At 40.8% G+C, this 27,779-nt stretch overlaps 1 protein-coding gene across 1 annotated transcript; it reads right to left on the reverse strand.

Moving 5' to 3' along the window:
* Positions 1-558: 558 nt before the first annotated feature.
* APPBP2 (amyloid beta precursor protein binding protein 2) lies at positions 559-27,711 on the reverse strand. Its single transcript, XM_074922665.1, has 13 exons — positions 27,552-27,711; positions 17,383-17,471; positions 16,072-16,223; positions 15,396-15,519; positions 10,823-10,991; positions 9,981-10,070; positions 9,432-9,499; positions 9,244-9,349; positions 8,755-8,879; positions 8,482-8,567; positions 7,870-8,060; positions 7,237-7,402; positions 559-6,368 (listed from the first exon to the last, which is right to left on the reverse strand). The coding sequence occupies exons 1-13, from the start codon at positions 27,690-27,692 to the stop codon at positions 6,115-6,117; spliced, it is 1,761 nt and encodes a 586-aa protein (XP_074778766.1). The 5' UTR covers positions 27,693-27,711; the 3' UTR covers positions 559-6,114.
* Positions 27,712-27,779: the final 68 nt, after the last annotated feature.

Here is a 27,779-nt window from a genome sequence, read left to right on the forward strand (position 1 = left end):
GGAAAAAAAATCAGGTGAGTATGGGAGGAAGTTAGGGAACAAACCACACAAATTTGGGGAAAACCCAGAAAAATTATCGAGATTCAGAACACTTGGGGCAACTGGAAAAAAAACTTAAAGGGGGGGTAAGTAATTTCTATATCAACTGGGGCAAGTAATCTCAGGAACACAGATGGTTGCTGGGGGTTTACAATTTACAGCTGAGCTTAGATTTTAAGACATTTGCGCCCCCCTCCCAGGTACCTGACAGGCTCAGTCCGTGGCTGCCGCTGCTCCCAACCACCATCTGTGACCATTTGCCCCTTAAGGCCAGGATTAACAACTTTGCTCGACGCCCAGGGGAGCAGCCGGGTGTTGAGGATCACAGCATCTGCCCAAGGAACGTGGAGCCACCGGCCCCCCAGAGGCTGCCAAGAGACCAGCTCCACCTTCCCGTCCAAGCAAACACCCACCTCTCCACCCCTCAGGGTAAGGCAGGGAACAGGGCAGCGAGGGGGCAGGCATTTATCAACAGCTAAATTTTAACCAAATTCAATGCAGATGCGTCAAAATGCGGGAACACTATATTTATTAGGTCAATATTTCATTTTAGCAATACAATTACAGAATATCACAATGCTGGTTACAAACATAGTATGGTTTGATGGTTACAAATAATGTCGGGCACTGCAGTCTGTGAGAAGGAGGATACGAAACATTAGTCTTGACACGACAAGTAGGGTGGTCTTCAAAGTCTAGTAATGATTAAGATACTCTCATATCAATGAATGTGGCACTACAGGTAGAGAATCTGGTTTAGAGGTGGGTTTTGTGTAAGTAGTTCGATTTATACAGTTATACAGTTCAAGCAACATCTTTTTTAAAATGCTATTAAATTAAAATCCCCTGTAGTTCAATAAAGTATAAAAATAGTACTGAACCTGGTAATATTCAATAAAATGTAGAGTTCATTCACATCATTAAGTAGTAAAGAAATTGTAAAGTTGTAGTTACCATGGCAACATCGCTTCCCATAAAGGAATATACATAAAAGAAAAAAGTTACACATATGGTACCTGCGACAATTATTTAGCGATCCAACACTGAACTTGTGCACCACAAACCAAGTTTCTAAATATCTCTATATATTTATATAGTATATATCTTTTTCATCTTAAAATTTACTTCTGAAAAAAAAAAAAAATGTGCACTTCAACAAACTCACTAAGGCCACTCATGCTATAGATACCTAGGATTGCAATGAAATATTGTTAAACAAGACCCTAGAGCACGCACCTTTATATCACCAAAGGAAAAAAACCTGTTTCACTGCCTAAAACATTCCTGAGATGTAGGGACAAAAGCATTACCAGCGCCGCCAATTTTGTGTACGCAGTTTAATTTATTTCTAGGTAAAGGAAATTTCTTCCCCGCTTCTCACAGAAATCCTCGCGAGGCCAAGAAACACAACGTGCAACAGGCTGTGTCAAATGTGGAGAGTCAGATTTGCAACCAACATTTGGCCAGTAATTTTCTTGTTACAAAACTAAAGGAAAAAAAAAAAAAAAAAAAGGGAAACAACGACCTTTAGCTAAAATAAAGTTTTCTGCACAGGCAGCAGGGGGAAGGATCTCCGTTTAAAGACTGAATATAGCAACATCTCCCCCACCCGATTTGCTGCTAGCCTGCGAACTCAAATCCGACCCACACAAATCAAGTAAAGTTTTTGTCAATAGCTTCAATCATGTTTTAGGCACGATGCATTTTCCTTTTTGTACTCTACCAATACGTAGGACTATCAAAAGGAAATCAAGTCAAACGCACATTTTTTTGTACCATGAGAAGCAGCGCAATGGCACCTTTAGCAAATTTCAGACCGCAGCACATTTAAAGGAAAAACAATTTTTAAAGTTACAAAAGAACATCGTTGTCCTAATAAGTTAGAATTAACAACACAAACCCTTCAAAATTATTTAACAAAAACCGTGTGCAAAAAGAAAGAAAAAAAAAAAAGTCTTAACCAGAAGGTCTCGCTACAAGGAGCACACACGAGACAAGGACACCCAGGCAGACGCTTCCTGGGTGTCATTAATATCACACTGTAAAAGTGGCCAAACTACTGTTTGGGGCCAAAGAGTCACTAGTTGTTTTACTTCAAGCGGCTGAGGGATCTATTTATTTTCAAATCTCTTTCTGCAACTTGTCCCTTCCCCTTTTGTCAGCTCAAAATCTTGGTGTACTTCTCCCCTAAGGAGTCACTCCCACCAGCCCCGGTCCCAAGAACAGCAGAGGAATCCTGCCAACACCTTCCTCCCTCTTTACTCACTGCAGTGTTCACGTAAAATAGGACATAGAAATTACCGATTCAAACAACGTTCTGCTGAAAATAAAATATTAAAGGTTTAATTAAAAAAAAAAAAATCGTTAAAATAATTTTAAGGTGACCCTTGTCCTCACCACTGGCATCCAATTACTGCGGTGTGATTAAATGACTTACCTTCACGAAAACCTGGCAGATGCCTTCCTCTGGATTTCCACTCACGGGTCTCCCCCTCTAATGCCAGCACCCACTCAGCGAGTGGTGGGTGCGTTGTGCCTCTATAAAACGCCAATAATTAATTAACTTCTCTCGGGTTTCACAGTTGGGTACCCGGGTCACGAGGGCCACGAGCCCTCCCGGCACGTGAGGCCAAGGGACAGCCCCGTCCCCAGCACCCCCCTCCCCTGCGCCGGGGCGGGAGGGGACTCCCCGGCTCTGCCTCTCAGGGGGGACAGGGAGGTGCAGGGTCTGTGGGGGGCAAGTCCCACACCGGAAAACTGCAGAGAACACGTATGGACAATGTAGGGGATGGCACCCGCTGCTCCTCTAACCCTGCCTGGTGCAGAAGTCACGGACTATCGAGTAATACTCCAAGATCTACTCCAGCCACAGCCGCACGGAGGGACAAGTCATTTACTTTCCTCTGAAGTCACCTGTGGGACTCCCACGTCCTCAGAAATACCAACAAGCCGTACGAGCAGAGGCAGTAACGGCAATTAACACCTAACATCACGTTGCAACTAGGCTCCAGCTGCCAACACGGGCATCTTCCAAGAGCTCAATCCCGGAGATGCAGAACCAAGAACTCAAAAGGTCAGGTTTATGTTATTAAGCGGAGAATAAGTACCACATCCACAGCAAGGACAGCGTTAGGGGAAGGCTCCCAGCTGGGGCACGCAGGCGGGCAGCAGAGCGTTCTGCAGGCGGCTGTGCAGTTGTTCAATCCTCCCCCGCTTTACCAGCCTCAGCCATCGGCCACAGCGTCCCTGTCCCCCAATTTACGTGCCGTGGCAGGGCTGGAGGCACAGGGATGCTCCAAGAAGTTCAACCCAAGAGTCAAGTTAGGCTCTAATTCAGTCCCACGAGCAACACAAGAGCAGTCTCACTGGGAGCGCAGCAGCTACTCCTGGCCAAGTCACATTTCTTGACCTAAATCCATTATCCAAGAGAATTCTGGGTGACTTTTAGGACCTTAATCACTTCCAGAGAAGCCAACGCACTGAAGTATTTAATGTGCTGGTGAAGCAGCTTTAGGAAAGAAAAGTACATCCATCCAGCAAGGTTTGAGAAGCCACCGATTAAACAAGCTGAACGCCTGCATTTGGCTGTCAGACAGAAGCTGACCACTGCCTGACCTGCCCGAGCCAGAAGGCAAAGTGTGAAACACAGACACAAACCAGCGGTGGGTCACATAAACCACTAGCACTGGGATCAAAACCACTCCTCGTCCCAAACACAAAACCGAGACCTGTGAGATTCCTTAGGTAAAAGCTGGAACTGGAGACCCGAGACTGGAAACCCTGAGCAGATACACCAGCTCCAAACAATCTGAGTGTAACTCCACGTACCCAAGTTTGAAGCTTTTAAACGCTTCTGCAAATGACACAGCTTCTTTAGGACAAGCTGAAGCACACCTTCCCCGCCCAAATTCTGACACAAGCGTTACGGACTTCGTTTAATTTTAAGTAGTTTTAACAGGCCTTAAGAAAAGAAATCCTAAGAACTTTTAAATTCAACAGTGCCCCGCTGTATGGGCATTCAGGGATAAAAATGTTTTGCTTTGTAGAAGGCTGAATTTGCTTGCAGTCATAAACAAAAATTGCTATAAATTAGATTTTAAATCCATGCATAATGATAAGTTGGATTTTCAGTGAACAGCCGTTGAGGATATACTGCAGTCTAAATCTTAATGCCACAGGGGTTTTTTTATGCAAATACTTCTTTTCACATCAATGAAGATATGCCAAGTATGCAATCATTAAACCTGCATTCGCTAATTACATAACTGCATTTCAAAGTTGGTATTATTCAACCTTTCCCCCAGAAATGTACTTGAAGGCACCAGTATATGAACTATTAGCCTGTAAAATTTCAGTTCTTGAAAGAGCCATTAAGCTCAAAGTTGTGTCTGAAATTTCTACTACTTCTCCGTACTCCTTGAAGACCAACAAGCAGCTTCCCCTGCCCTAAACTTCAAAGGCAGATTAAAAACCAGACCCCGAACCAAACATCCAGTCCAAGTCCCACCGAACCGTGCTCACCGAGCCTCCGCTTGGACTGACCCTCCATGGCCAAGTTAAAGCCCTGAAAATAGGGGGGGAAAGGGAGAAAACCCCAAACTGACAGAATCCAAACACTCGGAGCACCGGTTGTGCCGCTATAAGAAGAACTGAGGTAACAGCAGTGAGTTGTTCCTAGTTTGCTATGTTACACAGACTTTCCAATGAGTATTACCTCAACGTTAAAAAAAAAAAAAAAAAAAATCATGAAAACAAAAGCAAAAAACACCCAAACCAAAAAAAAAAAATTAAAATAAAATCACACAACCAAGCAGCCCCCCCAACAGAAGAAAAATTAAGACAAGCTAGTGAGATAGGCATTATGAAAGGAGCTTTACAGCTGACTTCTGCTTTTTAAATTAATATAAAGGAATCAGTTTCTGGTTGTACTATTGTTTAATGTAGAAATGAAGCATCACAAAAAAAGACCTGTTGTGCTTTTTGGCATTTTCCGCTGACCCCTGCAGACTGTACAATAAGTTGTGTTCTCCAGAAACATAAAATTGAACTGGATTGTAATACAAAACTATTAACTGGTATAAACAAGTTACTGCCTCAATTATTAGAGTAAGCCCATTCAAAAAGGAAAAAGAGATGGCTGCAGCAAATAGTAAAGCGTTTCTAGTCTTCGCTTGTGGCATTGACATTAATAATTGTATAAGCTTACTAGGTAAAGACATGCCATCGCAACCGCTAAAGAACGTTCACTTCCTAGTTTTGTATCTATTACATGAATATAATTTTGCACTGATCATACATCTAAATGAAATAATTCTACCGTAAGAGTGAATGCAGGGGCAGAAATATTAAATTAAAGCCACTGGTCCAAAAACTGTTTCTAGCAGGCTGGTCCACTTGTGGTTTTCCTGGTCCTGTTCAGATCGGCACTCTCGGTCGGTACCCAAGAGCGCTAAGGCTGCTGGTCTACTGGTCTTCTATCGCTTACAGATGAACACTGGTCCAGTTCAGGGTATTAACAACAACAACAACCTGTCGTGGTTCTCACAGGGTATGTTGCTCTCCAAAGTGGTTCTTTGCCACTTTTCTCCGTAAGGCAGCAGCCAAGGCTAGGGCATCCTCCCTTTTCTTGATCGTTACGATTAGCTTTGCTACAATGCATACAGTAGAGCGACCTTCCCCGTGTAACTTCTTATAGTACAGCACTTATTCTTCCATAGATCAGAAGAAAGCTCTTGGTGAAACCTTCCATTCATAATAAGAATGCAACTCTTTTGAACTCAAACAGTTTTATTTAAGGTTTTCTTGCAGACTTTCTGCAAAGTAGCTTCTTTCCAAAGAAGACAGAAGGGATTTTTCGGGAATACCATTAAAAATGTGAGCCGAACTAAACATGCCATACACATGCTGATAAGAATTTAACACACATTCATCCGTATGGGCACTCTTCAGTAGACTGGACCAGTGTTTCAATGCAAATTCCAGCCCCCAGAGAACTACATGGTTTAGATTTCACAGTATGACTTTTCCCCCTGTAACCTGGGGGAAAAAACCGTAACTGGTTAATTGACCAAGTTCTTAGCTACTCTGTCCATCAATGTTCTGAGACATCAGAAAAGACTGGACCACTTCTTCAGTGGATTGAGGGCTGGTGCTTACGTCCTCCAGAGCATCTGTAACTGAGAACTGCCGATCCCGCAACCGGTTCCAATTGGCCAAAATATTGTGGTATTCAAAAACTTTCTCGTAATTGCCAATGGAATTGTACAGTTTAATGAGACCTCTGTAATCGTATTCAAGTCCACTGTATCCTTCGCCAAAAAGCTTCTTTCCTAAAGGAAATCCAAAAGAAAACAAAATTAAGAGGCAATCCACGCAGATCTTGCATCTTATTTCTCCTGCCATTTTTACCAACGACAGGAACCTTTCGGTTACGGCAAATTATCACATTTTTGTTAAGTAAATCAAGAACATGAGCAACACACAAGCTTCCTGGATGATGGTTTGAATTCTACCTACCTTCTGCTTTAAGGGTAACTTTAACTTGTCCTCAGGGACTCCACAATTAGATCATTGATTCTACTATAGCTGTACACACGCAAAGAGTCACCAGTCATATCAAAAGACAAGCATTTTGCTTCCCAAATTTGATTTAAACAGTGACGCTTTTTCACTTTTCTACTTCAAAATCCTAAGTTTTTCTGTAACACACTGTACATAACTGAATCAAGTAAGATCATCTGTCTCAGAACTGAGCTACAGCACGGCCCAAAGATGCATTTGATTTAGAACTGTAAGTTCACTGCAAGTGATAATAGGGCAAGAAAAATATTTAATGAGAGCACTGTCAGGCTGACAAGCACAATTGTTTTCTATTTCTTCCAAAATTTAAGTACATTCCGTACTTAAGTTCAAGCCACAACTCCAAAAATGTAATCTAAAGACTAACGCCCAAGCTTTTAATGAGCCAGTTTCCAGATGGTTTCAAGCGTGAATTCTGATGGAGCTCTGAAAATAATACAATTCCACAATTCAGTCCCTTGGAGCACATTCAAGAAAAAGCATTATATTTAAATTGAAACCACATACACAATAAACATCTTGCATTTCATTAAATTCTTCACTAAAAACTTTAATACGCTTTTTAATAATAGCGGTATTAACACTGCTACGGAGCCACACGTTGTAAGAATCACCTACCAATTGCTATGGATCTCAAATAAAGCTTTTCAGCATTTTCATATTGATTCATATCATAATTATAGAGAGAAGCTAGATGACCCACTGACAGGGCAACTTCATAATCTTCTTGACCTAGAAGCTGCTCCTTAATCTGAATTGCCTTGATGTGCATTTCTTCTGCTTCCTGTGAGGATCAAATTCACAGAGGTCAGTCAGACAACGACACTCGCCATGGCATAAAAAGAGGAAATAAAGGGACATAATTCAAAAGAAATAAAGAAATAGGAGGAAATAACAAATCAGGAAAGAAATAAAGAGGAAACAAAGAAACATAGTTATGTAATGGCTAAATAGCCTGTAGTATTTTATAAAAGAGGCAAAAAGTAAGAAAGCCAAAACCAAATCAAGTTCTCCAAATCCTTAAGTTAAGCAGATCAGCAATCAGTATCATTTTTTCTGGCATTAAAACTGCTGTCACCCTGTCTCTGAAGGCATCACACATCTTAACGGATTATTTTTGGGCAGAACTTGAGATATGAATTATAAAGCACCATAAAAACCACCGACTGAATTTACAAATTATGGACACTGAAAATCATCATTTGTTGTGACAGACTTCTAATCGAGACCTTTACATCAATATAATCTTACCTTAAACTTTCTCATGGACTGATACAGTCTCCCCAGGTTGCCATAGTGTTTTGCTGTTTGTACATTAAACTCCCCGAAGGCTTTTTTAGCTAACTGGAGCGAGGACAGGTGTAAGTCATGAGCTTCTTGAAGTAACCTCTGCTCAGTCTCCTTGTTGTGACAGTCTATCGCAATCTCCTCCAGGATAAGTGCTGAGAGCAGGAGAGAAAAACCAGAGTTACTGTGTTCCAGAGAGAGGTGTCAGCTGTAGGCAACAGGAGGCATCGAGGCAGGACGTCTCAGGGGACATCTCATCAGGCTTTGTGGTTATTACAAACTGTTTTCAAACGGGTATGGCCAGAATCAAGCTCCCAATATAATTTTTATATTCTGTATTTTTACTGCTTCCCCCTTCCCCCCCTCAAAAGTCTTCCAGCTGAATTTTAAATTTTTTTTTTTTTTTTTTTTTGTATTTTACAAGTATGTCGATAGAGAACACCGAAGACAACAAATATTCTGGAGTGATCTCCATTTGAAAAAAACAACTCAAGTTACGTTGCCTCTGTTAGGGCACAGGATGAACGTCTGAATGACCGATTTCAAGCTGTGCCAGTAACGCAGTTAAGGTTCTACCTTTAACTCTCTTTGAAGATGCCAAGAGGAGATGGTCTTCTGGGAGAATGTGAGTTATAATGCCAATAGCACGTTCAGCGTGGAATCTGGAGTTCAAATTAAAAAATTCAAGATACAGATACTTAAGTTAGCAGCTGACTGATAAAATGTTGGCAACATTAATGCAGTAAACAGATGTGTTTAAATTCTAATTGGAGTCTGTATCACTGAACAGCATTTTTCTCCATTTACAGTCCAACTTTTGCTGCCAGTACCTCAAACAATTGTACTCACAGTGCATTGTCGAATTTTCCAGAGCTGTACTGGTGAACATATGAGGAGTACGCCAAGTCTTCATGAGCTGTAGCTACATGTATGTTTTTCCCTCCAAATACTGACTGCCGGATATCAAGAGCTGTCTGAAAGAGTTATGAGGATACCATATCATCAGTTAACACAGAAAAAACCCCTAATGAACCTCCCTCACTGGTAAAAAGGGGAAAACAAAAAAAAAAAAAAAAAGAAAAAAGAGTAAATCAACTGGGTCTGAAATTCTGTAGGCCTCTACCTACATACTTGAGGTAGTAAATATATAAAAGCCACTTAAGAGTCAGGGGGAAGAAAAAACTAGCAGGGTTGGTTTTGGTTTGTTTGTTTTTAAAACAAGCGTTGCAGTAATTAAATCAACTATTATCAATCTCTACCAATTAACTGTAAGAGCTTCAGTATTAAGATCAGACTATCAAGAGGAAGCGAAGACAGACACTGAGCCCTGCCACATACCTGGTAGATGGCGACAGACTGGCATATGTTGTCTACGTTGAGCAAGTAAAATCCATAATCTAGTAGCGTGTCGGAGTATTTGGGGTGTTTGGCTCCAAAATGCTCCCTGGAGAAACATACTTATATTACAAAATTGAGGCAAATTAAGCAGAATTGTAAAAGGGATTTTTTTTTGGAATGCTACTTACCGGGCAAGGTATACTGCATGTTTTATCAGCTGTTCAGCCTTCTTAAATTCCCGTTTTACAACACAAGCCTAAACAGGTCAAAATGAAGCTTGTGAAAAGGTGTATACTCAGAACTCATCTCCTTCAGATACCGGCCCAACTGCCAACTACTGGTTTTAATTTCAAAATATCACCACGGTTGCTAAAGCACTTCTCAGTTATTTAAGAAAAGGTTCACAGATAACATTATTAAACCTGTATTTTATTCTGCTGTGAATGCCTCCAGGGCTAGTACTGTACTTAGTCTAGATCGAACCTTTTTACAGAATGCTCCCAGGTTTACTTTGTTATGATCTCCATTGGAACAGCTGTAACTCTGTTTCAGGAAGAAGGAAAAAACCAGACTCCTCACAGGTCCGAGACTAAGGTGGCTAACTTAAACACAAGTAACAAGCCATAAGGCTCATGAAATGGACCTGGTTACCCAAGTACTCTGGAGGTACTACCCATGCTCACCCATTCTTGGTAGCAACGTAGTTACAAAAGAAACATGGAAGATTTTAAATTCACCTTTGAAGCTTGTCGTAAAACATCCACTACTACTTTTACAGGCAGGCCAACTGTGATCTCCTTCATAGCTTCTATACACCATTTATAAGCCTGTTGAACAAAGTTACCAACAGAATGAAGCTGGAACTTCACCACGTTGCAATGTTAAGAAATCTATTACTTGCTTCTGAAAAATAACCTGGTCATTTACATTACAAAACTTAAAAAGTTCTATTTAATTGCTTATGTCTAATAAAACTTGTTCAGCTAAGTCTTAAGGCAGACCTGAAAGCCATCTTAAGATTAATAGTGAATGTGCAAGTGTTTTATACTAGCCTAAGTTCTGTATTATTGCAACAACTGTATTATCTTTTACAGACAAAAGAGGGAGGTTTAATCTTCAAGTAATCCTCATAATTCCTGTTGCGTGGGACAGCTTCCTGGTCAGTGTACTTAGGAGCTAAAGCAAAACCACAGTTTATACAGCAGTTACACTTAAGCCACTGTTTTTTAGAAAATAAGTGCAAAGAATTGCTACCTACGTTCCGCTATTCATTTTTACTTATTCCAGTAAGCTTTTCATAATATTTCCTTTACAGATTGGTAGTACATGTTGGCTCCCTATCACACATCACTTCTCAACCTCGGTCAAAGTACCATTAAGAGCTCACAGACTAACTCAGAACAACCCACAGAAAGAAAAGTCAATAAATCAAGTATTGCCTCCAGTACTGTCACAGGGTACCAAAAGAGATCAGAACTGGAGCTAGAAAGAGAACATGAATAATGAGCCAGTCATGGAACGTCCTAGCAGATTTCAGAAGCAGTTTTCTGAAGAAAAACAAACCCCAAATCCCACTCACCTCATCATAGTGGCTCTTGGCAAAGAGCAGCGCACACAGCTCCCCGTAGAGCGCCGCTTTGTTCGCTTGCTGACCGTGCTTTGCCAGTTTGTCCATGTAAGACTGAGCGAGTTTGAATGTTTCTTCTCCCAAGTGATATTTACAGTTCCCGTTTCGAACGTGCAGCAACCTTAGGAAGACGTAAAGAGATCTTCTAAATGGTGCCTGAATAAACCATTTCAATATACACCACAGATCTGCAATTCGGTATTACGCTTACAAGAGAACTGGGCTGTCATCCCAACAAAATTGCTCTGTCTGGGTTCAGTAATATAGAAGAACTATTTACAGATTATTGTTTCAGTACATCACGCTTTGTCTCTTGCACAGCAAGAGGTTTTACCGTTGGAGATGGCAAATGATTTTACATATTGATGCAGTTTGACATATCCAATGTTTCAACCACTTTGGATTTTATGAAAAATAAACCACAAAGCCACCACACCATTCTTCTCAACACTGATAAAATTCCACTCCCACACCCCTGTAATATACAGTATTAAATCCCTTCTACCTCCTTTCCAAGGGACCGTAGCCTGAATGAGCACAGACATAGCTAGTTTTCATGCACCTCTGCACTTTTTCTCTCAAACCTTAAGCAGCAGAGTGCTTCACAAGTGGACAGTTTTTGTTCTGGGGGTTTAGGGGGGTGTCTTCACGAGAGATTCAATCCCATCCGTTCGATGTGATATCCAGCAGTGACTGTTTTGTTGACCCAGTTCACAACAACTCTAAAAAAAAAAAAAAACCACCTCTCCCCCCGCCTTGCCCCAGCTCCTAACCCGCTGCTTTTCCATCTGAAGGATTAACAGAAGCTTCGTGAAACAACAGCCGGACGCACACAAAGCACAGCACTATTGAAACACGCTCTTGTTTCTCTAGAGAAGTAACAATTTCAGCTTCTGGCATTTATTTAAAACAAAAGATTTTTTTTTTTTCGTTGGTGTAGGCTGATGCTTATTTACTTTAAAAAGATACATTAGAAATGTGTGTGTTATCATCTTCCAAGCCTAAAGGGCAGAGCTGTATTCCCAGCTATTGCAGGCTAAGGAGAGACAGCTGTTCCTGCTCTCTTGTGAAGGCCTGCCATTTAGCACACATGAAATTTTGGTAAATTAACCTCCATTGTGTCCCTCCTGGAAATCTGTTATTAGACAGCGAGTAAGAGATTGAAAAACACCAGGCAAGCCTTTGCCCATCAGGAGGACGACATAACCCAGGAAGAGAAGTGTATAAAGCGAAGCGCAGCACAATGTAACGAAAGAGGCTGAAACTCTTGAAAACACGAGCTAATGTAAAGCACTTTATACTGTTTACAACACAGCATCACAGACCTTCCAATGAACTGTTAACGGGGAGGAAGGAACAGTGAGCGTTTTGATCAAATGCTTCTCTTCTCTAAACCTGTTTCCTGTTACCGCTTACTCCGAGTAGAGATTTAAGTTCCTGTAGCCATTCCTCCTCCAACAAGATGTCTGAGGTTGCCCTCTGAATTCAGCCTGCCTCTAACACAGCTCATTCCTATGCTTTCCTGTTGAAATGGATCAAACTCAACTACTAACAAGAAAGGAAATAAAAGTTCACATTTTCACAAGAAGGGAGCGGCAGGCGAGCACGCAGCAGATGTGTATTAGCCACGCAAAGGGAACATCAAAAGAAAAGACCTTCAAAACCCTGAAACAAGCTACATAAACAAACACCCGCTTTCCAATGAGAAGCACAGCCACATGGCTCAAGAACAGAAAGAAAAAGAGCAACAACCATATTTTTCCTTAAATAAGGTCTGAGAACTAAACATGATGTATAAGTGCATTGTGTTCTTGGTCACAGGCAGCAGCAAACTGTAACATTCAAGCAGGAAGAGACAGGAATTTTAAAGAAACCAGAGAGAAAAGCTAAGCAATTACATTTTCCCTAAAGAGGGAAACTATTTTGCCTACACCATTCAACTGGGAGCTGCTACACAACATCAAAAATACGAAGCCCAAATCCCATGGAACAGTATCAGCCAGTGGGGATGGTACTGCAATTTAGATAAGCGCCTGGGGAAGAGAATATCCACTACCTGGATGCTTCAGTGATAGTGTCTAAAACCAAAGAAATCAACCAAAAAACCAAGCTAAACCTAACCCAATCCTCCAAGATAAGCGAAGTTTATGTGATTCAGTTTTGAGTAACAAAAAATCCTTTATTAATCCAAAGGAATTTTAGAAGATAAAGCCAAGAGGAAGAAAAAATGCCTTAGGACATTTATGCTAATAGCCATGAGTCGTCTTTGATGTCTGCAATAATAGCTTTTGGAGAATGGCTCTCCCCACAGCCCCCCAGCCACAATCATTCTCTAAGAGCATATAAACACAGCAAATAGTGTTACAGCAGCTTAGGAAGTCTAAAAACATCAGAAAAAAACCCCAAGAACCAGCAAAATGTGAAACACTGAAGGGGGAGATCATGTATTTGTATCTTACGTTCAATAAGGCACAAATAGATAATGAGAGAAAGCAAACCAGGAGAACACCACATGCAGGAAAGTAGTATACAAGCTTGCAGAAATCGCAAATCTTCCCATTTTCTCAAGTTCCTCTGAATAATTTACTATCACTAGTAAAAAGAAACACCAAATTGTGTTTAAATAACACAAAACTTCACATTTTTAAACTGCATTCTATTAATAACGCCATGTATTAAACTCCCAGAGATTTGACTTTCTAGCTTGTAGAATAAGATCAGTCACTTTTTAAGCGTTGCGTCGTATTTTCAAAAGCTGGACTTAAATTTCTTTATCTTAAAACTGCTCCTAAGCCCAGTGGTAAGAACAAGCTACTCAGCAGTAGGGATCAGATGGTAACAAGGAAAAGTTTCTCTTACTGCCTCATGCCTTTGAAGCAAGTGTAATCACCGCTCTCTCCCACAAAAAAGATAATTCAGATTTTACCTACTTAGCACTTCGGAAAGTGTTTCAAATTCTTTCTGATGCATTTCCAAAGAAATGATGCTGTTACTTCATTGTCTGGGAAATGCCTGAACATGAAGCAGTGTCTCCCCCTTCAGTGCTGCCCAGAGGGACTTCACATTGCCCGCAGGCCACCAGGTCTTCCTGCAGAACCACGGCTGCGTCTACCCAAACAGAGTTAACATCTCCAGTTCAGAAGAGTTCATTCTAACACAGGATGGGGGTTTTTAAGCATAAAATTAAATTTTTTCTACAACTACGTGGACTGCACGCTGTAGTCCAACAGAGTGAATTAATTTTTTCCCCTCTTTCTTTACCTTCTTTTTTTCTATTTGGAGAAGGAAAGGGAGTTTATTTTTAAGGCAACTTAAAACTCCAGCTTGCCGAACAGCCCAACACAACCAGGAAACTTTTTTTAGATTAACTGGAAGGCAGAAGACCAAGTACTACCAGTGGTAAAACATTCATCATTCCCCAGTTCTAGGAAGGTGTGTGTGTGCCCAGTCTTCTCCTGGCACAACCTCTTTTCTGGAACGAAAGGCAGCAGTAGCTGGCAGGGCAGAACCAGGCAGAGCAGCGACCGTTGCCATGGCCCCCTGCTCAGCACAGAAAATAAGCAGCTACTGGCAAAGCCTATTTACTCTTCATATTTGTCCAACCATAAATAAGACACAGGGGTTTTTTTGAGCATTTTTCCAAAACAAGTTTTCCCCTATGTTCAGATAAATACAGCCCGTATTTTGTTTTTCATTACAGCAGCTAAAAAGAAAAAAAATCCTATTTTAACTACACTCGCTAGTACAGATATTTGAGTGCATACCTGCAGCGACACAACAGAGGTCAGTCATGGCACCACCAACAAAAACAACACATCCAGGCACACAGATGTAAGAGCAGAGCAACCCAAAACTAAAAGCAATCATCACTGAGGCCTCTGTGAACAGAATGTGAATCTCAATGGAGCCCGCTACAGGCCCTGACAAACAAGGCAGGTACAAACCCCAAATGCCTCCTAAAAAGCAAAACTTCTTTTCCAAATGTTTAAGCTGTGGCTGAAAGTATCCATAAAAATTGGACATTTGGATATTTACCTAATCACATGGTTAAATACCTCAGCACAGAGCAAGCAAACTCATCGGATCTGGAATTAGGAAAGGGGTTTTCCTTTTATTTCTGCTCAACTGGATTTAGAACATTTGTAGTCGCATTTGGGAAATTCTTCTTGCAGTAAATATAATTTCAGTGAACACCAACACGCAGCATTCCTTGGCATGCAAAAATCCTTGAAAACAACAAGATGCTGGACCCCTCTTACTGTGCAGCACCTGTTCCCTGTGATATATTATGCACAAAGGCAAAATGGTGTTTTTTTCCCCCTAATGAATTGTGCTGCTAATTTACAAGTTGAAAACCCAGAGACTAGTGTAAAGCAAACACCTCCTGATGTTCAACTCTAGCCAGGAAAGTGTTTTGGTGCAGCAGAACACTAAAGGAACATCTGAAGCTCGATGGCTCCAAGGCAGTTGGTAACATATTCAGGTGGTTTCAGAGGAGGACATGCAAGAATTAAGGGGAGCTCACCTTACACAACATTCTACGGCACGAAACCAGTGAAGGATTTCATCGTGAAGGGTGCATAACTGAAGGCAGGAAAGAAATACCTTCTCAGCATCACTGTACCAGCCTGCATCTGATAGGAACCCACCTGGGAAAAAAAAATTTAAAAAAATCAAGAACAAATGGGAATTTGAACAGCAAAACACCTTTTTAAGAGAAAAAGGGTTTGCTCAAGTCTTGTAAGACTACTCATTTCACAGAACTGCATACTACACACGGGAATCCTGTCAAGGTTAAGCCCTCCAGTCCTGAAGTGAAAAGGATGAGATACAAGAGTAGAACTTCCCTTCAGCTGAGGATGACTTTTTGGTATTGCATAGTTTTCTTACAGTTTTCTGTCAAGAAATACTTACCAATACTAAAATTACTCAAAGCCTCAATGTTAACCATCACATCTGCTCACATTTAAAATCAAAACCATCTGAAATAGCAAAGATAAGCCTCTACATTCTTAGATATTAAAATCCAATATATTTTTCTTAAGACACCAAGTAGTTTTCTAAAAATTACATTCCAAAAACACAAGTTCTTTAAAAAGAAATCATAGACCTTAACAGGAAAAAAATCACTAGCGTTGGCTTAACTGAAGCTTGCATGAAAGAAAGTATCATACTTTAAACAGCCTATCATCACCAGTTACCTAAAACAAAACCAATCTGGATTGCTTTTTCTTTTACAGCAGAATCGGATTCTGCTATGTAGGAGCACCGTCTACTGAAAGAATAGGCCAGTACAGAAGCAACTTTTACTCCATGGTCCATCAAAGCCTGAAAACAGTGATGAAGCAGATGTCTGAAACAAAAGAAAACAGGATTTGATTACACATGAAGTTTTTAAAACACTGCAGTCAGTTGGCTCTTGAGCGCCGTGAATTCAAATGAGCAGTGATTCAGAGAAGTAACTCCAACCCCCTCTCAAATCAAAACCCAGAAAAGTACAGGCATAATTGTCAATCTCAAGGCTAATGGATTATAGTCGTTGGATTATCCAACAAATAATGTGAGCAAAGTTCTTAACAAGGACACCCTCCAGTGTAAGCAAAACACAAGCTACCCACACAACATGAAATCTGGAAAAACCACATTTTCAGCTAAAACTTAAGAGGGGAGGGAAGTCTCAAATCCACCCTCACCCCACAACTCCCACAGAAATTGCAGATAAATGAGCAGTGACGAACCCATTAACATCACACACACAAACGATGGGAGGGAGGTATGTCTAAAGACTCAAAGCTTATTCCGGTTAAAGAATCTGATCTAAAAAAAAGCCAACTTCTGAGTGTAACACCACAAATGGGAATATTTAATGACAGGAAAGCTTTTTAAACTGGGGACATCTATCAGCTCGATAACCCTTCACTTAGGATTTGCTACAACAGCAAATAACAGATCCTCCGACTGCCGCTGCTCAGGGACTGGCTGGGCATCGTCTGGTGGTGAGCAATTGGGGTTTTGTGTATCACTTGTTTTTCTTGTTCGTGCTTTTCCTCCCCTTCTCTCCTTGTTGTTGTCTTTTTCCTCCTTTTTTTTTTTTTTTTTTAATTACTAAATTGTCTTTATGTCAACCCACAAGTTTCCACGCGTTTACCCTTCCAGTTCTCTCCCCCAGCCCCCTGGGCAGGTGGGTGAGCGAGTGGCTGTGTGGTGCTTCGCTGCCTGACGGGGTTAAACCATGGCAAAGGGGAAACAAAAAAGCACTTTGGGAGCCAATTTTTGTGTTGTTGGTTTGGGGTTTTTTTGGTGCATGTACATGCAAGTACTGATGACTTTATTTTTTCGAGACAAAGACACATCTAACTCCTTAAAAGTTCATCTGTAAATCTAATGAGATATTCTTACGGTTCTTAGATGGGCTAGTAAGACCAAGAAAATAAGAGACAATTTCCAAATTCAAAACCTGGGTCAAGAGGTAAGAGCTGAAGTGAGAATTATCACTGTATTAAGATACTTACCTTTTATCTAAAGCTCGTAGCACCTTTGCAAAAACTTCTAGTTCACAAAATTCACTACCCAGCTGGCATAAGCGGCCCTGTTGGTAAAGCTGAAAGAAAAGTATAAATATATTTTAAAATCTGAGTGTTTCTGGGAATTTTAGCTTGATAGTAAAGATGACTTATGAGGAAATCTAGACTTCAATGTATTGAAATACAGCAGACTAAGTAGTAATAGTTCCACGACCTCCACAGAGGAGCACAACTTTAGTGTTTAAAGAACTGAGCACACAAGCTATGGGAGCTCTGTAGGCAGTTTCAACCTGCTTTTATCCACAAATGTATTTTCAAATGTCTATGTCCACCCACATCACAGAACACTGCAACACCTAAGCTAGAAAGCCAAGACAAAACCAAAAAATTCCTTGAGTTGGCAAAAAATACAATGAATAGCTTCTTTGATATCAAATGTTTTGAAAACATTTTTTTAAGTGACACTGTATCTAGCATCCAGCACTGCAAATACATTTTATATTATATAAAAATATAGATAAATAGCCCCCAAACCCACAAGTTCTGCAAGGGGTGACTTGCCAAAAGCCAGAGCTAAAGCCAGCCATGAGCCCTGCCCCCATTAATACCTGAGCTTACACAAATAATTCCTGCATGAGTAAGTGGGAAAACTCAAGTGAATCTGTTCATGCATTTGTTAAAAACAATAGCTAGTTTTATGCCCAAACCGATTTGTGTCTGCAGATAAGCAAATATATCAGTTGACTTGTTCATAAAAAAACCCCCACCATGGAGACAGTTCTTTATGCAACACATAGTTTAGTTGCAGAACTATCTGCCACATTATGCTATAAATACTGAGAATTTACATAGGTACAGAAGTGACTGTACAAATATACGCCAGAAAAATCCACTGCAGGCTATTAGTCGCTGGTATCTCGAAGCCCCTGAACCACAAATGACTGAAAGAGGGGGGTGTAACCTAAGGAGGCACCACTATGCCCTCGCCAGCCTCTGCTAGAGGCACTGTGCTGGATCACACAGGACTGCTGCAGTACAACTTTTCCTTATTTTAGGTGTTCTAGAAAGGGAAAAAATAAAAAAAGCAACAAACCACACACATGCACTTTTTAAATTTAAAAAAAAAAAATAAATCTGAGGCAGTAACTCCATGGAGAAAAGGGAGAAACCAGTAGCTCATGTCTTGTGGGCACATCTTGAGAAGCTGCACCCTTTGACACGAGCCACACAAGATCCAGTCCTGCTCTTCTGCAGTACCTGTGCTACACAACACCCAGATCCTAAAACTAAGGGTCACCAGCAGACACAAACCAGGTGACACACCCGAGTTTCACACCGTCATGAGGACGCAGGTAGAGCACTGCTGTGTTCCACTCTCAACAACTGTTGGAGATGCTCAAACATACACTGGTCATACCTAAAGCACGGCCCGCTGCGCGCTCTGAGCTGGTTTTACAGCTATGAGGAACTTTGTCACGAGGAGGACACCTACACTTATTACGTAAGCAAAAGCAAGGCCAAGAGAACACATTATTTAGAGATGTTCCATTACAAACCTTGAGTTAATGAAAACGTTAATATTCCTCTCGGATGTAATAATTTCTTTTAAAATTTTTATTGATAAGTATCTTATGTCTGGTTCACCTTTTTCTCCATAAACATTAGAAGCAGATGAATTCGTGTTCAAAACAAAGCATGTGAGAACCATCTCCTCCAGCCAGAAATTTAGTTTTGGTCAACTCTTCTTATAAAAGCACATGACACTGATTCTACAGCACAGCAAGTTTGTTATTTTAACAGAATCTACAAAAAATACTTCAAAAACCACTTTGACCTAATAACGTCAGTTGCCAGAAATGAATGTTTTCCTTTTAGTCATCTATTTTGCTGGGGAAAAAGAAAAGGGAACTCTTTAAAAAACAGTGCAAGTTTGCATGCAGAATTACTCCTCAGATAAGACAGTGCCATGCCCCCGTACTTCAAAGGGACTGGAGTTTCTTCTGAAGCTATATTCTCCCTTGCAATGAAACATCCAGTCTGGTGTATTTAAAAACCACAGTCATGGTTAAACGTGCTCATTTTCTTCAACACAGCTGCCTAATGGTAACTGTTCTATAAAACCTAAAACGTATTTTCTGCAATCAAAAAAAAAGGTGATTAGATCTCGCCTAGTATTCTATTCCAAAACTGAAGGTGGACATCTTACCAATAATTGATAAGATCATTTCTGGAAGAAGCTAAGACTCAAGCTATTTTACCAGGATTTAACACAATCAAAAATACAATCACACACGTTCAACAATTAGGTTTTCAATCAAGTACATTATCACTTCCTCTCATCACCTTGCTAACTAAAAATCCCGGAGATTACTCTGATACCAGTTTAGCAACTACTAACTGTAGTATGACTTTTTAAAATTAATGTTTTATGAGGTTACATAAACACACCATGTAATATGCCCACTGTTACATGGGATTCTTAAATTGCTAATGAATCAATGCCCTGGTTGGGTGGGAAGGAGGGGGAGGTCCCAAACTGCCCCCTCAATTTTGATATATCAATTATTTCAGACACATGTAAAATTGGGTTTACAGCCCAAAGGTCCAAGCCTGCTCTTGGCCCATCTCCTAGCCCAATTCAAAGGTTAACATCTGCACTGTTCTGGCATGCAAAAAGCCCCAACCTATGTTTTTTACTGGTATAACCAGAAATACTGTATCCTTAGGACATTTACCACACTATTCACCCCTTCCCTCGACATACTGGCAAACATTTTTAAGGAACTAACTCAGCGTGAAGTCTCTTGAAACTGTTGTAGCTGTTACAGCAATATTTTCAAACAAAATTTGACATGGAAATAGTGAGTGAGTATACGTCAAACTGTGAAGCAATTCCAGGAGATTCAGTAACACTCATTTGTCCATTGAGAAGCAGTCATGAGGACTGAAGAAATGGTTCTCTTGTTAAAGCTCTAGAGAAGAGAAAATTCCTGACCACAAGCCTTGCTACATAACACAAAAAACAAAACAAAATAGTGATTCAAGAAAAACATGCCCCAACAAGAATGGCAGAGGTTTGGACTTCTGAGGAACTATTCTTTTCTTAAGAAACAAATGTCTTTTAGACACAAACTTAACCTATTTGGAGCTTAACAGAGATTTTTTTTTTTTTTAAACAATGGAAAAATGACTAAAAGCCTGCAATAGGACTTCCAACTTCATCAACTCGCAGCGACACGTTAATCCTGGCTCTGAAGACAGGAGCCGAGGCAGAAGTTCAGTATAGAGGTGTGTTATTATACACATGCACAATCAAACTGTTGCACAGCTGTGAGAAAACCACCATTATCCTCACTCAGGATCTAAGGCTTAGTATTAAACTCCTAACACATTCACCTAAACATTCAAAAGCTGCATGTGGTGGGGTCCCCAATTAAACACATTAATAACATTAACTTGTAACTTATCTATTATATCATCACATACATGTAATTCCATTAAAGTTCTTGTCAGATTTCTCTCTCTGGATGAATTAAACTGAGCTCTAACTGCTTCCTAGCAAACCCCTGGAAATAAAGACAAAGATACATTAAACTGCTAGCAAAAGCAAAGCCGTAGCACAAGAGAAAAAGCTACACAATATTTGTATCACCAGCATTCTGGGCTGTTTCACTGTGCACAGGCACAAAAGACTTTCTAAACCTAATGAAAAAAAAAAATAAAAATGAAAAAAAAAAATTTTAAAGCAGCTGGAGATTAATTCTAACCAGTTGTAAAAGGACCCTCTAGAAGAGGAATTGCAGCATACGCAATTTGAAAAATATGCTCCTACTGCTCCAGTTTGGAAGAGGACAGAAAAATTAATATGGATATTTCAGTAAGAATTAAAGATACAAACAATTCCAAGGAGCTCCCCAGCATGTTTTGTAATGTCTAATAATGTAATGTGGAATATCACGCCAAATTTGGGAAGGACTGCATACTTAATCAGTATTTGGGAAAAAAGTTTGGCTGTAACCACAATCTTCCTTCCCTACTTAACAAGGAAGGAAAATGTTTCCTGAGAGTCAACACTGCACCAAATCAATCTGTTGACAAATGACTCATTATAGATGGAGTGTGGGGGGGAACAGCCTCAGAAAATAATCACTTATAAATATAGGTACCTTCAATTCTTTTAAATCAGTTTCAAAACTATCTACAAAGCCTCTGGACAAGCATTAGTTTAATTGGGTATTGGTTAGGGCATAAAAAAAGAACAAACTTTACAGCTCTTCTTTGAAAACATATTGCCAATTACCAGGCTGATCGTTAAGAACCTCAATTAAATAAATAACCAAGAAAAACCACCCAAACCTTATTGGATAAGTCTAACTTCAGCGATAACTTTTGAAGCCTACTGCTTTCACACACAGCACACTTCTTCACATCTTCCCACTCCCTCCACTTTCTCTATCATATCAGCAAAGTTTTTTATTTCACATCTACACAGAGTCCAGCACAAGGGATACGAAGTCTGAGCCTTACAGCCACCACGAGTATCATTCTCCGCCAGTTTGCTCTGAAGTTAAATCAGTACAGAGGAAATGGAATGGAAATAGGAAATACGGTTTGAGCAGAAGCTGAACCTCTGTTCATAATGTGACCTCATTATCTGAATTACAAACTCTAACGTCCAAGATTCAACAAGGATACTGAGAAAAATGGGGAAACTAGAGCACATCAGGATTAGAAAACGTGCTCCACAGCTAAGAGGTTCAAAAAAAAGCAAACTGGGTGATATGAGTTAGAAGAATGATAAGCGAAGGCAAGAAGTTTCAAACCAGTAAAAACATAACAAGGAAAGATAGTTCAGTTCTAATCTAAATTCGGACTACAGAAATAAGGCACGTATTAAAACAGAGTAGGAGTAACTGGACAAAACTCATGAAGCGATGATTCTTCTTCACTGTGAGGCTTTAATTTAAGAAGGGGGCAATACAGGGATGTGATTTAATTCAAGCAGCAAAGGCCAACTGCATGTGCTACTTGAAGTCTAACCAGATGATCAGAGCGGCTGTACGTGTGTGTGCGCACACACGCGGAAATCATGATCGTTCCCCACACATACATTTAATTTCTGATCCCCCAAAATACCACAGCATGAATGTCATTAAGTCTTTGTGAAGTCCCACGGATCTGTCACAGCAAAAGGCCTACAAAGCGCCACCCATTGGCTCTGGGATTTTTTTGCCTCCCTCACACATTGCTTGCTTATGACCTTGTTTGTACTCTGGTCAGAAAACCTCAGGACTAAAGCAGCACAGCTACACTTCATTTCATCGGTAGTTTATCCTCCTCCCTCTCAGCAAATACCCAGGAGACTGAAGCCTTGAGACAAGCTAGTTTTATTCTAATCTTAACAGCAATTATGCTTATAAAAATTCTCCATCAGTAAAAACAATCTCTACTGCAATGCAGAGAACGGACGTTCTATTGCTTGTTGTGAACAGTCAGCAAATTCCTGTTTATTAATTTTGTTTGGTTCAAAGGATACCTAGATGTGATAGAACAGCTTTTATTAGCCATGCTTGGGGTTTTTTTTTTTGGATTAGAACACAGTGAGGAGACATGATACTGCAGCTACACTCATTATTAGTTAGAGCTATCAGGATCTGAACTCAAAATCTGGTATTTTGATTCACATCAAGGCAGGAGCGCTTCAAAATTTTATCCACCACTTCAAAGAGAAAGCATGATACAACCTTTTGGATTTTGCCTAAAAATTTTAACGCAAAACAAGTTAGCATAGAGCAATTACTAAAAGGTTACAGGTGTGGACTAACTAGCTAAATCAAATTAATGTCATCTCCAATTGTTCCCATGGTTAATGATCTCATCAGAAAACATGCAAACATTGGACTCCAGTGGTTTTCAAGAAAAATCAACATAAAAAAAGAAAAAACACACAATCCAGAAAAAACATTCCAAAAGGAAAATGAACACTGGATGGAAACTCCTTGTTAGCCAATACAAGTTCACGATCAGCCTGCCAGTGTGCAACTGCAACAAATACCTATGATAGGGAACACTACAACTAATGAAGCAGTTTCTCTTCAAAAGCACCGTAAGAACCAAAAAAATGAGATAATTATGCATACTAGAATATAAAGCTGAGGCATGGGAGAAAGAACTGAATTCTAAGACACTAACTGAACAGTCGTTGGACTAGTTCAATCTCGCATTTCTGCCAATGCAAACTCAGGTCTTTACATGAACTTGTTCCGCCAAAACACTACCCTCTCCTCAGCAAACTACAATACAATAATTTGATTTTCCTCATTTTGTGGGTTTGGGGCTTTTTTTTTTTTTTTTAGGCCTTACAGTTTATTCCAGTTTTAACACAGTTTATTGTCACCTACTTTTTAATACAGAATTTTGGCATTTGCAAATGCTGCCTACCTGCCAGGCATGTCCTATTTTAACTGAGATTCAGCATATTTCTTTCTTTGGCTTCTAAAAACTAGACACCCTCTCTCTTCCCTCCCAAAAAACAACAAGAAAGAGAACCTGACTAGTTCTACTAGGAAACAACACAACCAGGATATACATAAACCTGGCAAAGACACAAAGGGAACAGAATATGATATCTTTGCACTTTTTCTTTCCTCAGATGCAGGTGTTACTTTATCAAGCTCTTCAAAATACATCTGTGATTAATAAGACATTTATATATCTTTTTTTTAGCACAAAGGTAGACTTGAAGATTTCCAGGATATTCTTACAAGCATTTTGCTCTGTCTCTATTATTTTTCTAATGGTTGCAAGGAAAAGTCTGAAAAGAATCCAGTAACACCCTGCTGGACAAGTACAGGTTTGTTGTTTTACTACAATCATGATTATTTGATATTGCCTTTTTTAAAGCTTTAGTCTTTGTTTATGAATGCTAAGGAAGATAAATATGATTAATATGAGCAGCCTGCCTGTTTCTGTCACCTTGCACCAGAACCCATTTCTTACCGAGTCCACAACAAAGAACATTCTGCAACTATCCCAGGTTTGAGTCCTCATTGTTAACTGCAAATGTGCAGGTTTATAAGGCATGTCCTAGAAGCTAACAGTTCTGGAATATGTAGAATTAAAAGTAATTGGGTTTGTTACAGAATGGGAAATACAGGCAATATATTATGACAATAAAGCCAAACACTGGATCAGAGAGTACCCTGGGGAAAAAACAAAGAGCAAGACACTCTGCTAGCATTTTCCTCCCTTTTAAACAATAGCACATGGCTATCCACACTGTTGTAACAGTATTGCAGCTACCTGTGCCTTCTTCATCAGTGTGATCAGGTTGGCAAATGTTAAGTTTGAGCGTTCATACCAATGAATATGACAAAAAAATAAGTTTTGTATGGCCAGAGCCAATTAACATCTGTGTGCCAAAATAAAATCTGACTGATACTACCTTTTACTTTTTGCAAAATCAGTGGCAGTTTCTTCAATATCAGAAACCACGGTTAATACCTGGATAACAAGCTATTATTTCCAAGTTAGATGTGAAAGACTGGCAACATTTTTCTTGCCTTTAATAATCACTTTTCGAGGTCTAAAGGCAAGCATTTTCATGCAAATCCTCAATTACACACTTTTCCTCAGCTCTCTTTGAAGAACGAGTACTATTCCATACGATACCAACAACTGACACCCCCTCAACACAGCAGCAACAACCCCCACCACATAGTCAGAACAAAGGTTTAGAAGGCGTCAACTTGTCTTAAAGACCATTAGTGATTTTAGAAATTCTGCTTCACAGAACTTTACGGTCAGGATGTATTGACTATAGCTCACCAACCTGAAATGGTATTTGATATCCATGTGATTTTGTAAATAACGGTGTCCAGACCCAAAGCAGTACAACAAGCACTATACACAACGTGAGAGGACTGTCCGAAGGTCGGATGCTGTCCTCATTTCAACCTATCTCAGCTATGGCATTTGTATTGCTGTAGCCAACCAAACACAGAAAGCAAGGATCAGTTACTAGGTGTTGTACAGGTGCATAGAAAAACACAAACACTGCTCCAAAAGGTTTGTAGTCTGGGCCAGGCTTTGAGGCACTCCTTGCAGGTAGACATCTCTGCATATAGGACGTAAGGGCTACAGATTTCCTCTCAGCATCCTCTCCAAGGTTTAGTTACATCTACAGATAAGCTAATTTGAATGCGACTGATAAAGAGCACAGGTTCTCCTCCACAGAAACGATATAAAAAGAACCCAAACAACCAGTGAAGACATGGAAGACCAGCCTACCATTGGCAGCAATGGCAAAGCACTCCCTGCACTGTGTGGCCTAGTTTGATCTATTCAGTATGTGGACATCTCACAGACGTGTATTCGTAAGAGGAACAGAAGTGCACCTCACATTTCTGATTATCAAAGATCATCCTGTTGTAAAATACAGAAATAATAGAAAAAGCAAGGCAAATTACAGTCATTAACAGAAGTTACACTGGCTAGCGATTAGTAGAGCAGGAACATTATTCGAGGACAGGTACATCTTCTGCCTAACAAGAGGACATACCAGCGTACACAAGTGGAACAAACAGATTAGAAAGTCTCTTCAGAAGTCAGATATACTTCTGGTTCTTTTTCATGATGGAACAACTCCATATGAATCTGATTCAACACAACCACTGAAGAGTGCTAATAAAAGGATAAGAAGTCGATCTATTAAGCTCACCTACAGACGAGTTCTTAAACAGTCTGGGAATGATTTCTATTTGGATATTCCTACCATTAGAAGAAGGTTTATTTTTTTACACTTTTAAAAGCCACAGAATACCATCCTTTCATCTGAATGAACATCAGGACAGGCAATGCCAAGAAAATTTGTCAACAGTCATACCTACTAATAGTTAAAAATAAACCCCAAATTATTCTTCCACATTGTTAGTTCCTTATCTTTAGTCTTTATCTGACAATTGCCGTATGTCAACCACATCATTATCTGAGAGCATGCTCATATGTGGTAGAAAGGGGTTTCTGTGTTTCTCAACACATAAGACAGACAAATAATAGCCAGTATGTGGAAAATATACATGCCTGTTTTAACGCTGTAGAAACAATTTCCCTGTCTCTAGTTAAGATCAGCCTTCCTTGTAAATACTATTACTCTCTATATATGTCTGATGGGCCACAACCTCTGGTTCATAAAGATTCGTCTAAAGATTTACTTTGTTTAGCACATCCTAGATATTTTAGAAATGTACTGGCAAAGGAAGAAGCGTTATCCCCCATCTTAGGTGTTTTGGTTTTTTTGTTGTTTTTTTTTTTTACACATTGTTTCTCTCCTGACGAACACTCATTTCCAGCCGTCCCCGTACATGGATGAGATGCCTACTTAGTGGACAATAGAAATTAATGGACCGTCTCGGCGTACATTTTACTCTAACTGTGGATATTTTGGAGGCAGCTGAATAAGAAACAGCCGTTTCGTGAAAGAATTATTTAAGGCTAACAAACTATATCATTAAATGAGTCCATTTTAATCTGGTTCCTTCAAGATCATTAGAGATACACGAGCACGGCAAACTCCACTCCTTCTACCACTGACATCACCTTATCCAATACATGTAAAAACTAAAAAAAAAAGAAAAATAAAAGGAGAAAAGAGGAAAAAAAAATATTCCAACATACATAGCTTAGTCTCATCCTGCCCCTACCCGTTCTCCGGCTCCAAAGGCGAGGCAGCATCCTCGCCCGCCCGCGGGCCCTCACCCCCGGCCCCCAAGGACAGGCCCCTTCTCGCGGCCCGCCCAGCGGGGCTCCCCCGCCGCCCTCCCCGCGGCGCCGGGCGGGCCGTGCAGGCCAGGAGCGGAGCGAGGGGGAGCCGCAGGCCCCCGGCCCTGCCCCAGCCTCCCCCCGAGCCTTCTCTTCTCCAGCCGCAGCCCGGGCGGCCCCACACAGGCCCTGACTCTCCCGGCCCGGCCTGCGGCCCTACTCGGCGCCGGCGGGCAAGGCCCGGAGCCCCCTCACCTCCGAGCCCCGCGGGGGGAGGCCGGGAGCGAACCTTCCCTCCTTCCTTCCCTCCTCCTCCTCCCCCGGCCCGCTTCTCCTTCCCTCTCCCCCAGGCCCGGCCGGGCCCGGCCTCACTCGGTCCCCCGCCGCCTCCCACGTACCTTGTAGTACACATCGAACTGGATGTTCTCGGGCAGCGAGCGGATGTCCCGACGCCGGGCCCGCCCGTAACTATCCACCACGGCCGAGATCGCCGTGTTATAGAGCGTCTCGGGCACCCACTCCAGCTCCACCGCCGCCATCTTGGGTGTGCGGAGCCGCCTTCCCCCCACCCACCTCCCCCCCGCCTGCCCGCTCCACCTCCCGCGCCTCAGGCCCCGCGGCTCCCG

Source organism: Athene noctua, chromosome 19 (genome assembly GCF_965140245.1).
Source record: "Athene noctua chromosome 19, bAthNoc1.hap1.1, whole genome shotgun sequence".
NCBI lineage: Eukaryota > Metazoa > Chordata > Aves > Strigiformes > Strigidae > Athene > Athene noctua.